The 17,638-nt window shown below is 38.0% G+C and overlaps 1 protein-coding gene across 8 annotated transcripts in view; it reads left to right on the plus strand.

Moving 5' to 3' along the window:
• Positions 1 to 17,638, plus strand: part of LOC127786643 (uncharacterized) — a 109,918-nt gene that overhangs the window by 87,533 nt on the left and 4,747 nt on the right. For 3 of the 8 annotated variants that reach the window (XM_052314174.1, XM_052314173.1, XM_052314175.1), the window contains one exon: positions 3,188 to 3,257. The exons of 2 other annotated variants lie outside the window; for them this stretch is intronic. In XM_052314174.1, the coding sequence (XP_052170134.1) occupies positions 3,188 to 3,257 (70 nt within the window). Of the gene's footprint in view, positions 1 to 3,187; positions 3,269 to 11,452; positions 11,474 to 17,638 lie in introns of those variants that run through there. 3 more of the 8 variants (XR_008020023.1, XM_052314177.1, XM_052314178.1) reach the window with 2 other exon arrangements.

A 17,638-nucleotide genomic window follows, 5' to 3' on the forward strand; every position in this document is an offset into this window, starting at 1 on the left:
TTCTGGTTATTCAACTTATATCTAGTAATCTGAAGAATAGGGCCTTCAAGAAGACTGGAAACTGGTGTTGCTGCTCCTTTAGATCCAGATGATACTTTAGAGACCGAGTTCTCACCTCCACTAGCCATGGTGACTTATTCGGACTAGATCAATGGTTTAGTTTAAACTGCTCTGATACCATGAAGAATTTGGAGAATAATGAATTTCTATACATTCCTTTGATCGAGAAGTACAATTATATAGAAGTAGGAACTTCCAAATACAACTTAGGAAACTATACAGCTTAGGGGATTGCCAAAAAAGAATCATTAATTCCATAGGATTAGAAAATCAGTGTTCTTAAATTAGGAAACAAATCAGAAAGCCAGGATTCTACAATTCAAGCCTTGAAAATGAATGAAACTTGGGATATCACAAAATTACCATTTGGAAAAAACCCTGTGGGCTGCAAATAGGTTTTTACCATGAAATATAAAAAAAATGAGCTAATTGAAAAATATAAGACCCAACTTGTGGCAGAGGGCTTCACATGATCTTATAGTATTGATTACCAAGAGACTTTCGCCCCAATGGCTAAGCTATATATCATTTGAGTGTTGCTCTCCCTTGCTACAAATTTAGATTGGCCTCTCCACCAATTGGATATAAAGAATGTCTTTCTAAATGGAGACCTAGAAGAAGAGGTCTATGTGGAAATTCCTTTGGGATTTGAAACTAACATTACAAAGAAGAAGGTATGTAGAAGAAGGAGATCACTTTATGGATTTAAATAGTCACCTAAAGCCTAGTTCGAAGGATTCACAAAGACAGTCAGGAAGTATGGATATGGTCAATGCCAAGCTGATATCACTCTCTTTGTCAAATATTCTTTAGGAGGTAAAATTTCTATTCTCATTGTTTATGTAAAGGATATTATTGTCACAGGGAATGATTTTTCTAAAATGAGATACCTCAAAGAAGTCTTTTGCAAAGGAGTTTGAGATTAAAGATCTAGGAAACTTAAGATATTTCTTAGGCATAGAAGTTTGAGGTCAAAAGATGGGATTTCAGTCTCCCAAAGGAAGTATGTCTTAAATCTCCTAAATGAAATTGGTATGATGGGTTGCAGACCTACTAACACTCCCATGGAATCTACTACAAAATTAGACTCTGGCAAGTAAAGTGTTCTAGTTGATAAAGGGAAATATCAATGACTGGTGGGAAATCTTATATACCTATCACAAAGTAAATTGGATGTAGGTTTTTCTATTAGTGTAGTGTGCCAATTTGTGAGTAATCCTAACGGAGAACACATGGAAGCAATGTTTCACATCGTAAGGTATCTAAAGTTAACTCCAGGCAAATGATTGTTGTTTAGAAAAAAATTGTAAATAAAAAGGTGGAAGTATACAGTAATGCAGACTGGGCTGGTTCGACTCTAGACAAGAGGTTAACCTCCGAATACTATTCATGTGTGGGGAAATCTAGTTACTTGGTGCAGTAAAAAACAGTCTGTGGTCTCAAAGCTATGGCTTAAGGATTTTGTGAAGGAATATGGTTGAGAAGATTACTACAAGATATGAAAATGAGTGTTCCGAGACTAGTGAAGGTATTGTGTGACAACCAATCTGCTATTAGCATTGCAAAGAATCCAGTTCATCATGACCAAACAAAACATGTGGAAATTGATTGACATTTCATTAAGGAGAAGTAGGAAGAAGGGGTATTTTAACTTATTTATACACCTATCAACAGTTTAGTTGCAAACATACTCACTAAAGGAAACTCCCAAAGGAAACTAGCAAAGGGAGTTGCAAGTTTGGTTTGAACAACATATTTAGCCCAACTTGAGGGGAAGTGTAGAGATTTCAAGCAATATCAGTCATTAGCTGACTAATTATTCTAATTCCTAGTTTTTGAGTTTCCTTTTTTGTAAAGTCAACTTATTTCCTAGTGTGAGTGGAGAGAATAAATCACTCTTTCAAAGCTAGCTGTAGGTTTCCTAAGAAGTGTAGATATAACTTCCTATTTTTAGTGTACATAATAGGAAACTAGCAAAGATGTATTCTGTATTTATACACCGTTCACTTTGATGAATAAGAGCCGAGTTTTTCTTCCTAAAATCTCTGCATTTGTTATGATTTTATAAGTTTGCATTACTTCTTTATAGGTATATATTGATAATAATGATGTATAAGTATGTTTATACAGATTTTAAATAAATGTGCACCTTGCATCCAAAAGGGTCGCGCCTGCGCTTTGCATCTAGGCTCCAAGCACTTGAGAGCCTTTAGCCTTTGACAACTATAATTATAGTAGACATCCTATCCAAAATCCTCAAATTACTCATCCTTACCCACCCAAGATAAATGACAATTTGGTTGCAGCACAATGCTACTGTGATAGAACTTGAGAAGTAAACTATTAGCCTGCACATTTTCCTTCCTGAGTGCAACAGTCTTTCCACCTGTCATCTTGAGTAAAATTTCATTAACTTGACCACCAATGGCCTGCATCACCACCTTCAGTATACCCCAGGGATCTATTCCTTTCCCAATTTCAGACTTGCTGTCCTGTGCCTCATTTTCATTACTACAACCACCTCCAGGGTTGACCTACCAGCCTTAGGGCCGCTTGTGACCGTTGGTTTTCACAAGTTGGACTACCAGTGAGCGTCCCTGTGGATAGTGCCTACTCACTACGATAAATGGAATGAGCTTCTCCTGCCAAAACTGTTACACATGTTCCTCCTGTCATTTTCCTCAAACTACTGAAGAAGATGAAAAATCAGCCCCATCAATTACATCCATTACGTACCTGTCACCAATCTGACTGTTTCTCTACCAGCCAGCTGTGTTCCTCTCTGTGATGCTTCCTACCTTTTTATCTTGCAAATATGATGCTGAGGGAATGTCTCACTGTATTATAATACGGCGGCCTAAAAGTCATAACCAATATATAAGCTAACAGGCTGTGGCTCTTATGCATGAAACATTACTCTAATTCATGCAGAGGGGCTGGTTGCATCGGTAACTCTTTCTAATCTCTGTTTAGCTCAAGACTGATACTGGGCATGCTGTTAACAACACCCCCACCCCCCCCACCCCCTCTAAAAAAAAAAAAAAAAAAAACAAGCAAATCTATAAACTTCATTTCTATTAAGGATCTTGCCTTTTTTGTTTTCCCCTTAATCTTTGTGTATGTGTAGGTAGACCAACTAAAGCAGATTCTACCTACCCTGGATAAGAACTATGCGGCACGAGATGAGAAGGATACATGTATGGTTTCAGTGAGTAATTAATTTCTGAACTTGTTAGTTTCCATGTCTCATGGATAATCAAATGTGTGGATTAACTTTTTCTGGCAATCTATTCTAAAAGTCATTAGTTATTATGTCAGTTTAGTCAACTAGTTGATAAAGATCATAGACAAATATTTTGGGAAATAATATATTAAGCATAAAAGTAGAATTAATATTGTTTTATTAGTTTCTTTATTTTTAATTTATTTCTTAGTTTCTTTAATTCCTTTTATTTCCTAGAATCCTAATTAGATTGGGACTACCCTTATAATCTTAATTAGATTATATCAAGGAATCCTAGTTAGAATAGATTTTATCTATTAGTTGTCTATAAATAATCCTTGAGTGAGGTATTAAAGAACAAACTTTAATGAATAATATTGAATATTGCTATTGGTTTCAAGTAGTTGGGTTTATTCTTGCTTTTTTGGTTTGGGTTTTGCATCAATTAGTTTCAGAGTTGAAAGTACTGAATCGTTTTCATGGATTTTCTAAGAATTTTTAGAATCAGCTACCTTTACAGCAACAACAAACAAAAAAAACCCTACCTGAAGGAGTCATCATCGTCAGCTAAAAGGGAACACCAATACTTAGTGGTTCATGCAAGGGTTTTAGTTGGTTTTCAAAACTTTTTCAAAAACATTATAATAAAGGTAACGGAAGAAAACAAGATCACCTTGCAAGACCTAGTATCTAACAACCATATGCAATATAAACAAAACCATCCATAGGGCATTTAGATGTTATACCTCACTAGAAGATTTTGATGATGTTGTGAATGCTGAAATGCAGCCGAGGCAGCTCCTATCCTCACCAAAGGCTCTCGAGGTAGCTTTCAAACAGTCACATACTGCTCTGAATATGATAACTGGATGAGCAATCCGCCCCTCGTTTGCGCAAGAGACCGAGTTAGTCCATGCTCCAAGCAATGGAAGAACCCTACAAGAAGCTTATGTGCTAGCCAAGCTTCCTTGTAGGTGATGGGTGTTGTATATGGGTTTAGAAGAAACAAGAATCCAAGTCCAAATAGTCTCATTGTTGGAATGGATTGCTACAATAGTAAATACAAGAAGGAGCAATGGGTAGCAAGAGGAGAGGAGAAGATTTAGCTTTCTGGAAGGTGAAGAGAGCTAATTGCTGAGAGAGAAAAAAGGCAGGAGCAAAATGCAGCCAAAAAACTTCAACTCTCTTCTTCACTTCCTCTTATGCAGCCAAACCCTAAAACCTTCTCACATGCTCCAAATTAGACAAAACCGATTAGGAGAGAAAGAAAAGGCTGAGGGGGGAGAGGCATGCCATCTGCATGCCGTCCTTCCCCTCGTCCTCCCCAGACGCACGACTCCCTTTTTTCGTAATAGAAAATGTTGGAGAGTCTGAGTTAGCTAGGTAAGATAGCTGATGATATGTGGCAAATGGGGACTCAGTGATCGTATTCTGATTATAGAGATAAGCAGTGCTTGAAGATTGAAAAGATAAAGAAGAGAAGGATTCGAATAGGTTCCGAAATTAACTTTGTATTCTACTCAAATTTGGATTGTACCCTATCTCCTAAAAGTTAGGATCATTTAACGTAGCAACATGTATAAATATAGGTTCTCTACAATAAATACATTAAGAGTTTGATTTCTCTCCTAAACTCAATTTAATCCTAGGGTTTTCTACCTAGCTTATCTTATTATGTTCATGGTATCAAAGCTCGGTTCATCCTAGCCAGAATATCCGAATAACATGGCGACTTCAAACCATGAGAATCCAACCCTTACAACTGCATAATCGTCTCTCAGTTCCAATCCTCAACCTGCAGCAATTCCGGCTACAACAATCCCTACTGGTACCCTATCAACTGATAGCCACACCTTGCAGATAACACAACACAGATTGAATGGAATAAACTTTCGGGAATAGTTTCAATCTGTTATGTTGGTAATCAAGGGCAAACGAAAAATTTGGCTATCTATCAGGAGCTATTCTAACTCCATTAGAGGATACTAGTGAATATCAAAGATGGGAGGTAGAGAATTCAATAATTATGGCATGGCTCATAAACTGAATGGAGATGAAGATAGGTTGAACTTATCTCTTCTACAAGACTGCTAAGGAGGTGTGGGATGTTGTCCAAGAGATCTATTCTAATCTTGAAAACACAACCTAGTGTTTTGAGATTAGATTAGCCATTGGAACCACTAAACAAGGTAGTCTTGGAGTTACGAAATATTACAATAACTGAAGAAATTGGAACTTCTTGTTCCTTCTTTTTCACTTGTTCAATCCAAGAGAACAGATTACAATATATACACAAACTTCCGCAAAGAATTCCTAAAAAATCTCTAGTCTTTAGCTTCTAGATATTAGGATGAGGAGTCCTAATTTTTAGGACTAGATTATACACTAGATTAATTTATAAGATAAACAAAATTCATGAACAGATAAATAAGAAAATATCTCCAATGATGATAAACTCTTCTTCCAGATAAGATGATAAGATTCAGCAGCCCATTCTTCATTCACGGCACTAGTAGATAGAAAGCATGTAGGACATTGTGATGCATAGCTGGAATTCTACACTCCCCCTCAAACTAGGCTATATATATCAAGCATACCCAATTTGGACTTCAATTTCTCAAAGGTCTGTCTCGACAGTGCCTTTGTTATCCGCAGTCTGAGACACAGTTGGAATAAAAGTCAAGTTCACTATACATGCTTCCACCTTTTCTTTAATGAAGTGTCGATCCAATTCTATGTACTTGGTTCGATCATGATGGACTGGATTTTTTGCAATACTTATTGTGGCCTTGTTATCACATAATAATCTCATAGACATATTGAGTTGCATTTTTAGCTCCCTTAGCAGCCTCATAAGCTATATTCCATGTGGCATGGCCCGATATTCTACTTCAGCACTACTTCTTGCAACCACTAGCTGTTTTTTGCTCCTCCATGTAACAAGCTTTCCCCAAACATAGGCACAATAGCCTGTTGTAGATCGACGATCACTTATGGAACCAGCCCTATCTGCATCAGTGAACACATATATTCCTCTATTTTCTGCTTTCTTAAAGTATAGGCCCTCTCCTGGATTTCTTTTTAAATACTAAAGAATTCGATGAACAGTCTTGAGATGCACTTTTGTTGGATTATTCATGCTTCGACTTACCATGCCCATTGCAAATCCAATGTCAGGTCGGGTATTGGAGAGGTAGATGAGTTTTCCCACAAGCCGTTGGTATCTCTCCTTATTTGTTAAACTATCTCCTTGAATTTCATCAAACTTGTAGGCTGCATCCATTGGAGTTTCAACTGGTTTGCACCCAATCATACCCGTCTCCTTTACCAAGTCTAGAACGTATTTCCTTTGAGTAATAGAAATTCCACTTTTTGATCGAGCTATTTCCATCCTGAGAAAGTACTTTAGGAATCCCAAGTCTTTTACTTCAAATTCCTTTGCTAGCAGCCTCTTTGCATTACTAATTTCTTCATTGTAATCTCCTATGATTATTATATCATCTACATGCACAATAATAATAGCGCTTTTTCCTTTGAAAATTTCACAAATAATGTATGATCAGATTGGCATTGGAGGAAATCATACCTTTTTAGAACTCTAGTAAGCCGGTCAAACCATGCTCCTGGAGATTGCTTGAGCCTGTATAATGATTTTCTAAGTTTGCATACTTTCCCATCCTTACCTTGGTTATCAAATCCTGGAGGTATTTCCATATACACATCCTCTTCCAAGTCACCGTTTAGAAAGGCATTCTTGATGTCAAGTTGGTGAAGTGGTCAATCCAAGTTTGCAGCTAAGGTAAGTAGGACTCGAACTGAATTTAATTTGGCCACTGGAGCAAATGTCTCCTCGTAGTCTATTCCATAAGATTGGGTGAATCCTTTGGCAACTAGTCGAGCCTTGAATCGGTTTAAACTTCCATCAGCATTATATTTAACTATAAAAATCCACTTGCAACCAACTGGTTGTTTACCTTTGGGAAGGTCAGTTATCACCCAGGTGCCATTCTTTTCAAGTGCTGTAATTTCTTCCATCACTGCCATCTTCCACTTAGGTTCCCTGAGAGCTTCATAAATATTCTTTGGAATCTGTACATTGTTCAATTGAGTAGAAAATGCACGAAAACTGGGCGATAATTTTTCATATGAGACAAATTTCGCTATTGGATGTCGGGTACAGGATCTGACTCCTTTCCTCAGGGCTATGGGCATGTTTAAATCAACTGAGATCTCTTGTACTTGGGTTTCAATGTTAGCTTCAGGAATAGAAACATAAATTATATTACCTATATCAAATTCAGGAGGTTTAGAATTTGGAGTTGATTCTTGGTCAGTGGTTGGAATGTTGCAGTTCTCTACTTTCCCTTGAGTTTTCTGACGTCTTGAATATACAATCAGCTCCTTAGGATCATTGGAAGACTAAAGCTGAGGGGTTATAAAGGTAGGTTGAAGATCCAGAAATTGATATTTCTCATGAGGGTGATGCTCCCCTTGAATATCAGTTTTGGTGTAAAAATGCTGATTTTCGAAGAAGGTAGTATCCATAGTGTTGTAAAATTTTCTGTTGGCTGGAGAATAGCATTTATAACCCCTTTGATGAGATGAATAGCCGAGAAAGACGCATTTAATAGATTTTGGATCGAGTTTGCTGCGTTGTGGCTAAGTATTATGAATAAATTCAGTGCACCCAAATACTTTCAGAGGAATGGATGAGAGTAATTTGGTGTGAGGGTAGGTTTTAAGGAGAGTTTGAGATGGGGTTTTGAAGTTCAACACACGGGAAGGCATCCGGTTTATAAGGTAGGTGGCAGTGAGGACTGCTTCACCCCAAAAATGTTTAGGAACGTTGGAGGTCAACATAAGAGATCTAGTGACTTCAAAAAGATGTCTATTTTTCCTTTCAGCAACTCTGTTTTGTTGTGGAGTGTCAACACAAGAAGTTTGGTGGACAATACCATACTTGGATAGGTAGGCATTAAGGTTGGAATGGAAGTACTCCCGTCCATTGTCAGTTTTGAACACTGAATCTTGGTTTGAAACTGATTCATGATCATGTTGTGATAGCGTTCAAAAATACTTCCAAGCTCTGATTTCTCTTTCATTAGGAACACCCAAGTCAGTTTAGTGTGGTCATCGATGAATGTGACAAACCACTTAGCATCGATGATATTGTGGACCCTAGATGGCCCCAAATATCACTATGTATCATAGAAAAAGGATGTGAGGATTTGTAAGAACGAGTAGGATATGCAGCACGAGTATGCTTAGAAAGTTGACAAATCTCACATTGATAAAGCGCAACCTTCTTATTGAATAATGAGGGAAATAATTTCTTGAGATACATGAAATTTGGATGTCCTAATCGATAATGCCACAACATGGCTGGACTAAGGGTATTTAAGCTAGAGTTTAGTGCACTACATGGTTTTGGACCTGATTGTGATAGTTGAACATCTTCAACTTGAAGTAAGTAGAGTCCTGAACACATCTTAGCACTGCCAATCCTCTTCTCCGAGTCCGATTCCTGAAATTAACGCAAGTTGGAAGAGAATTTAGTGATGCAGTTTCTCTCTTTTGTCAGTTTACTCACTGAAAGTAAGTTACAATTGAGATTAGGAACATAAAGAACTGGTTCAAGGCTGATGCTCCCTGAAACTATAATAGATCCTATGCCTTTTACTTGGGATAGAGTTCCATTTGCTATGCGAACAATATACTTACTATCAGGACAAGGAGTATACTTGTTAAACAAAGATATATTTTCTGTCATGTGATCTGTTGCACCTGAGTCAACTATCCAGGCCTTTGGATTTTCTTGTTGGACACTTAGGGCATGAAGAAAGTTACCTTTTGAGTCTAGTCTACCAGATCCAGTAGCAGTATTTTGAAGAGTCTGTTGCAGTATCTTTTGAAGGGCTTCAAGTTGTTCTTTACTGAATGGATTGGCCTCAGCATTTATTTGTGATTCAGTAGTATTCACACATCCTTCTTTCTCTCGGGTTGGTTTCCAGTTTGCTGGTTTGCCACGAAGCTTCCAGCATATGTCCTTAGTATGCCCAACTTTCTTACAGTGTTTGCACACTGATCTGTTCTTCTGTTGCTTGTCACAATTGGAGGAATTTCCTTGGGCTACCATGGCAGAGTTTTCAGCCGAGAGAAAAGGGTGTTGTGATCCCAGCATTAGTTTCTTTTGACTTTCCTCCTTACAAACTTCTGAGAAGACTTCCCTGACACTAGGAAGTGGCTTAATACTTAGTATTCTTCCCCTCACATCATCCAAATCTTTGTTGAGTCCAAGGAGGAATTGGTAGACTCGATCTTTTTCAACAATCTTCTTGTATTGTTGAGCATCTTCTGAGCACTTCCATGATTTTTCTTCAAGAATATCCAACTGCTGCCATTGGCGAGTTAAAGAATTGAAATAGTCTGTTCCAGACATATCTCTTTGCCTTAATTCATGAAGCACACTCTTTATTTTGAATACCTCCGAAGTATTATCAACGTTGGAGTAAGTCTCCTTAACCGCATCCCATATCTCCTTTGCGGTTTTATAATACAGGAAGTTCTCTCCTATTGCATTCGTCATGGAGTTTATTAACCATGATATGACCATGCTGTTTTCTACCTTCCAAATCTTGTAGGTAGGATCGGTTTCTTGAGGTTGCACTGCTTTTCTGGTGAGGTAATCTTCCTTGCCTCTTCCACAAACGAACAACATGACTGATTGTAACCATTGGATGAAGTTCTGGTCATTCAATTTGTGTCTAGTAATTTGAAGAATAGGACCTTCAAGAATGCTGGACATTGGAACGGCCATTCCTCTGGATTCGGACGATACTTCAGATGTTGAAATCTCGACTATGTTAGCCATGATGGCTTATCGGAAACAAGCCCGTAATGGATTAGATTTACTGCTCTGATACCATGAAGAAACTGGAACTTCTTTTTCCTTCTTTTTCACTTGTTCAATCCAAGAGAACAGATTACAATATATACACAAACTTCCACAAAGAATTCCTAAAAAATCTCCTAGTCTTTAGCTTCTAGATATTAGGATGAGAACTCCTAATTTTTAAGACTAGATTATACACTAGATTAATTCATAAGATAAACAAAATTCATGAACAGATAACTAAGAAAATATCTCCGATGATGATAAACTCTTCTTCCAGATAAGATGATAAGATTCAACAGCCCATTCTTCATTCACGGCACTAGTAGATAGAAAGCATGTAGGACATTGTGATGCATAGCTGGAATTCTACAATAACCTAATGGAGTTATGGCAAGAGATGGATCTTTTCTATGATCCAACTTTGGAGTGTTGTACTATTAGTCAAAAATACAACAAGATGCTGGAGAAGGAAAGGATTTTTGATTTTCTCCAAGGACTCAACTCCGTTTTAGATGAGGTTCGGGGACACTTACTTGGTACCAAACCACTTCCATCCCTCTGAAAAGTATTTGTAAAGGTTAGAAGAGAAGAAAGCAAGAAGAGAGTGATGCTCACAGCAGCAGAACCAAGTGTAGGTTATGCCCTTGCTACAATCAAAAGAGAAGACAATCCTAGGGACAAGCAATAGTGTGAACACTGTAATAAGCCCTATCACACAAAGAATACATGCTAGAAATTACATGGGAAGCTAGCAAACTAGAAACCCAGTATAAAAGAGAGAGAAAGGCCAGCTTATTAAACAGCAAGTGCTCCTACACCTTAAAGAGGTATGAGTTTGAATTTAACTACTGAACAAGTGGAATTCCTACAGAAGCTGTTGAATGGTACTCATATTGCAAAAGATTCAGATGTCTCAACAGGTAATCCCTTAGCATCTATGGCCCAAAAAGTGAAAAAGGTAATCTAAAATTTTCCCTTTAACTAGGAAGATGAATGGAAGTTATTGGATTATAGACACTGGTGCATCTGACCATATGACTGGGTCGACGACCATACTTGAGCAATTCCAGCCTAGAGATAAGGAATTGATTGTATTGATGGCAGATGGCACTATGTCCTCGGTTATGGGGCAAGGGAATGTTTGTGTATCTGGTTGCAACTTAAAATCCATCCTATAAGTGCCGAATTTGAAGTGTAACTTGCTATCTGTTAGTAAGTTAACAAAGGATATGGATTGCATTGTAATCTTTCTTCCCTCTTATTGTATTTTTCAGGACTGATCCTCAGGGAAGACGATTGGCAATGCTGAGAAGAAGAATGGGCTCTATTGGGTTTCAGACAACAGGGCTCCTCCTAATCAGTTAACTCATAGTTTTCTCTCATTGTTAGTTCCAATTTTGAGATTTTGTTATGACATAAACGCCTTAGTCATCCTAGCTTTTCATATTTGAAACGTTTGTGTCAAACAGGACAACAAGAATAATCCAATCCCATTATTCTTCAATCGTAGAGAACAACATATATACATGCCTAACAATCTAAATAGGCAACTACCGAATGAGAGAAAGTTTCCTAAACTTAGGAAATATGTATAGTTAAGGAAAGATCCTACAAAGATAGGATACAATGAAATACAAGGAAACAAATCAGAACAATAAGACGCAAACAATTAGCAAGAGCAAGAAATCAGCAATACACGGTATGCATAAAAACAAGAAAGAATCCACCATAGGAAAGAATAATTCACTCGTTGATTTCTAACACTCCCCCTCAAGATGGTAAGTGTATATCATGCATTCCCATCTTGCTCAATATCTTGTGGAAAATTGGACCTGGTAAACCTTTAGTTAGAACATATGCTAGCTACCCTCCAGTAGGAACAAAAGGGGTGCAAATCAATCCACTCTCAAGCTTCTCCTTGATGAAATGCCTATCAACCTCAACATTCTTGGTTCTATCATGTTGGACTGGGTTTTGAGCAATACTTATGGCAGACTTCTTGTCACAATAGAGTCTCATAGGTGCTACCCACTGGACTTTCAAATCTATTAGGATAATTTTCAACCAAAAAGGTTCACAAATAACTAAAGCCATGGATCTGAACTCAACTTCAGCACTTGATCTTGCTGTCACACTCTGTTTTTTGCTCCTCCAAGTAATAAAATTTCCGCCCAAGAAGGTATAATAGCTTGAGGTGGATCTCCTATCCATAAGTGACCCGGCATAATCCGCATCGATGAATGCTTCTAAGGACAAGTTGCTGGCCCCTTTAAACAAAACACCCTTCCCCGAAGACCCCTTAAGGTAGTGAAGAATTATGTGCACAGCCTTGAGATGGCTTTCTCTAGGGTCATGCATAAATTGGCTAGCCACACTCACGACATAAGCTATGTTTGGCCAAGTGTGAAACAAATAAATAAGTCTCCCTACGAGCCATTGATATGAACCTTTATCCACTGCCCTTGCTTCAGAATCAACCCCAATTCTATGGTTTGGTTCAATAGGTGTCTCAACTGCCCTGCTACCAAGCATGCTTGTTTCAGTCAAAAGGTCCAGCACATATTTATATTGGGAGATGAATATTCCTTCCTTAGATCGAGCCACCTTAATGCCCAGAAAGTATTTCAATTTCCCAAACACCTTGATCTCAAATTCTTTTGTCAAACATCCCCTTAAATGCTCCATTCCGTCTTTGGCATCCCCGGTAACTATAATGTCATCAACATACACCAAAAGTGTTGTTATCCTCCTTGAAACTAAATGATGAACAAACAATGTATGGTCACCTTGACTTTGTTTGTAGCCTAATCCAAGTATAACTTTGGCAAACCTCCCAAACTAGGCTCTAAGGGATTGTTTCAGCCTATAGAGGGCATTTTTTTAGCCTGCATACCACATTCTCCTCTCTTGTTTGCAACCCAAACCCAGGTGGAATGTCCATATAAATCTCTTCTTCCAACTCCTCATGAAAGAAGGCATTTTTTTACATCAAATTGATGTAATGGCCAGTCACACATAACTGCCAATGATAGTAACACTCAGACAATGTTCATTTTTGCTACACGAGCAAAAGTGTCTAGGTAGTCTATAACGCCCCACTTTTCCAAATACATAACAACGTGAAATATAAGAAAACATCACCCACGGGCGTTATGGAAACCCTTACCAACGGAAGCATTGAATTGAACCTGAAAGCTTAACCAAAGCTAAATAAAGGGGGTTTCCACTGTATTTCCTTTATAAGTATGAGAAATGCTCGCGACCTCCAATACTCCAAAAGACAATACATCACTGAAGGTACAATCGCAGGACACCTACACACACACACTTCTTACCACCTTGAGTATCCTAGCTGCTATTCACAATGCATAATTCGAAAACTTCCAAAATCCAACAAACAACTCTTACCATGTTCATAGCACATAGTAACCCCGACTCACACCCTCAACAACATATAAGGCAAATCCAAGCCTTACATAACCCCTGTTTGTACAATTGTAATACACAAGTCTCAAACAAATCCAAAGGTTACATAAGATCCATAGCACATGAATAACATGAAGTTAAACTAAACATCAGCCTCCTCGTAGCCTTTTCTCCTGCTTGTCTCCGGGGTACCTGGCATGCTAATATACCTGGGACATTGAATGTTCTAGGGGCATCAACCCAAGTTAGATATTGACATCTAAGTGAGTGCATCAAAGAAGGAAAGCGTACATGTAAATGAGTTATGCAAATGACATGAAACCGCCCGTGTGGTAGTGACGCCGAGGTGTTGCAATCACCTCCGCTGATCTATCATGTTCTCACATCTCCATGACTTTTCACCAGTCTAACATGAGATTCTAACTTCAACTAGCCACACACACCAAGTGATGCATGACAAAGTAAGAGAAAATGCTTGGTTTAAAGGAAAGTCATGCTTATGCAAGTAATCACCCTTACCCGTGTGAAGAAAAAATGTTCGGTATGTATCATAAGGATGCAAGAAGCACTCACCTTGCTGGTTTGGATGCGTTAGGGTACTGTTCACAAGGTTCGGGAATGGTTTTCTCGCTGTTTTGATGTTGTTTCACTCCTTTTACGATGGCAGTCCAAATTTTCCGGCAAAGTGTTTTTCCACCTCTTTTTTTTGGCAAAGTTTCTCCTCTCAAACTCACATTCTTTTCCCTCTTGTTTAATGGTGAGAATGTCCCTTCTAAAGGCTTAATATTTATAGTCATCCTTGGCCAATCCGGGTGTACCATGTGTTGCTTGGATAAGTTAGGAAATCATTCCTTTCATAGTATCGCGCCACGTGTCCCTATAGATTTATGCCATTTCATACCCTTACGACAAGTATCCATTGAGATATGTGCCATCACATGTTTAATTTGATTTTCAAGATTCCCTATTATTACATCCCACATAGTAAATTACATTTTCTACATTTCCCATCATTACACCTTTAATTAACAACTACATCCCACATGGTTAAATGCACTTTCCACATTTCCAATCATAAGACTTCAAATCCTATCTCTAAGTGGCCAATGAATGCTTGTCACATGTCCTTAAGGATAAGGTTTGGAGACTTTAGCAAACTTGGAGACTAAGTAAGTTTTTCTTGGCCAATCACGCAATGCCACCTCAGGGGGTCATTATGAGCCATCATGTGACCTTATCTTATCTTCCAAGTGACCAATGGTTGATTGCCATGTGTCCTTGAGGATAAGGTTTGAAGACTTTTGGAAGCTAAGTCTTGAATTTCAAAATGATCCAATGATGGCTTAAATATTATTTGAGATCCGCAATCATGACTTAACTATATTAGAATAAGTTTGGAATCCACAATCATTACTCCCAAATGGTTTAGTTGGCCTAATTCATTATTCTAATGATCTAGCTATATGTTTCAAGAATTACACCTTGAACCGAGCTCTTTAGGTAATTTGCACTTAGGCCCTTGTAACTTGGTCTCTGGGCCATTTTTAATTGCACTTTTTAGTCCCCAGAAAATGGATAAATTACGCTAATACCCCAAGATTTTTAAGTAAATTACACTTTTACCCGAACTTCAGTATTTACGATTTTGCCACTGACTCAAAAATTGAATCTTTGTCTCAAGGCTTTTATAATCCCTTGAAAGGACCTATTTCCTTCAGTATTAGAACCTAATAACCTCAAGTATTACATCGTGTTTGAATTTGAAAATCTGGGATATTACATAGTCTACCTCATAAATTTGGGTATACCCCTTAGCCACCAACCTAGCCTTCTACCTTTCTAGAGTCCCATCAGATTTATACTTCACTGTAAACACCCACTTACATCTGACAACCTGCTTCACCTTTGGTAATTTAACCAACTCCCAAGTTTGGTTTTTTTCAAGGGCTATCATCTCTATAGCATTCTTCCAACTCTCATTAGTTAATGCATTAGACAAGGTCTTTGGTATAGGGATGGAATTAAGGTTGGTTAAGAAAGTTTTATGGGCAGAAGATAAGTGAGAGTAGGTCATGAGCAAATGAATAGGGTGTTTTGTGTGCAGGCTCGGGTCCCCTTCCAAGTCATTAGGCTCGGGTTCATCTTGATTATGTGGAATTGGGTCAGGTTCAGATGCAGCTAAGTTAGGGGACAATATAGGCTGAATAGGGGGTGAAGCAAGTTCAGAATTGAAGTTATAAGAGTCTGGACTTGATTCGGATGATACAGCCTACATAGGGTTATGAACCATAGTCTTTCTTCTTGAATACACCTTTAGTGGACTAAAATAAGGTTGGAGTGTTTCCCTGCGTATCACATTTAGAGAATCCTTTGAGATATCTTTTGGCTGAGATGAAGAATCCTTTGAGAGAGGTTCATAGAGAGTAGGAAGAAACCCTTCTCTATTAGGTTCTTTCAGGAATTCATTCTCCCCCTTAGGATAAGAATCACTAAAAAATCGATCGTCCTCCACGAAACTAACATCAGCTCAGACAAAGAACTGTTTAGATGGAGGGTGAAAACATTTGTATCATTTTTGGGTGGAGGAATACCCAACAAATATACCAGCTTACTCTTATGAGGTGAGTGGTTATGAACAAAAACCACATAGCCAAACACTCTAGGACTAATTTCATTAGATGGCATAAAGTTTGGAGAAGTTTTAGAAAGCAACTGAATTGGACTGTTTGAATTGAGACTTCTAAAGGGAAGTCTATTAATAAAATATGCTGCTGTCAAAACTGCCTCTCCCCAATAATGTTGAGAGACATTATTGTGGAATAGCAAAGCTCTGGTAACAGCTAGAACATGCCCATTTTTCCTCTTAACTACCCAATTTTGCTGAGGGGTATAAATACGTAAAGACTCATGAATTATACATTTTTTGTTTAAAGAAACCGAACAAAGTTTAATTGAAGAAATCTTTAACATTATCTGTCCTTACCTTCTTGATTTCATCCCCAAATTGAGTCTTAATCATATTACAAAAATTGAGAAAGATGGTGCACACTTCTGATTTGGATTTTAAAAGACAAATCCAAGTCACCCGTGTACGATCATCAACAAATAAAACAAACCATTTAGCTCTCGATAAATTTGGGACTGGAGAGGGACCCCATATGTCACTATGGATCAAGTTAAAGGGACGAGAACTTTTATTGTTATTGAGAGGAAAAGTAATCATTTTGTGTTTAGCAAACTCACATACATCACATTAAAAGTTCCTAGCATCTAATCCCTTGAACAAGGAGGGATACATAATCTGGAGAACTTTAAAAGACAAATGTCAAATTTGTTAGTTATTTTTGGAAAACACTATGGAAACTATTTTGGGACAAGTTTAAAATTCACTTCTACCTTCCATCCCCAAACTGATGGACAAATTATAGTTGTGAATTGTAGTTTGGGAGACTTGCTTAGGTGTCCTGGGGACGAGAAGCCTGGTAATTGGGATTTGGTTTTGTCAATTGTTGAATTTGCCTATAATAATCATTAATAGGTCCACTAGTAAAAGTTTTTTTCAGATTGTTCATGGTTATTCCCCTCGCACCCCTATTGATCTTGTACCCTTACCCCAAATGCCCATAATTTTGAGCTTGTTGAAAATTTTGCCTAACACATCTATGACCTACATGCTCAAATCAGAAGGAAAATTGCAATGAGTAATGTTGACTATAAGCGTACTATTGATGTGCATCGTAGGGCTTAGGAATTCAACGAAAGTGACCGTGTCATTGTTTGAATTTGCCCTGAGCACTTCCCTAAACATTCCTTCAAGAAACTGCATGCTCGAGCTAGTGGCTTCTTTCCTATCATTTGAAAACTTGGACCTAGTGCTTATATACTCAACTTACCTAATAATATGAATATTATTATTTGTCATGTTTTCAATGTGGAAGATTTAACTCCTTACCTAGGCACATTTGAGCCTCCTCTCTTGCCTACTAATGTACTTGTAAGGTCACCAGTGTAATGAAACCCTAGGGCACAAGAAG

This window comes from Diospyros lotus, chromosome 12 (genome assembly GCF_014633365.1).
Source record: "Diospyros lotus cultivar Yz01 chromosome 12, ASM1463336v1, whole genome shotgun sequence".
Classification (NCBI taxonomy): Eukaryota; Viridiplantae; Streptophyta; class Magnoliopsida; order Ericales; family Ebenaceae; genus Diospyros; species Diospyros lotus.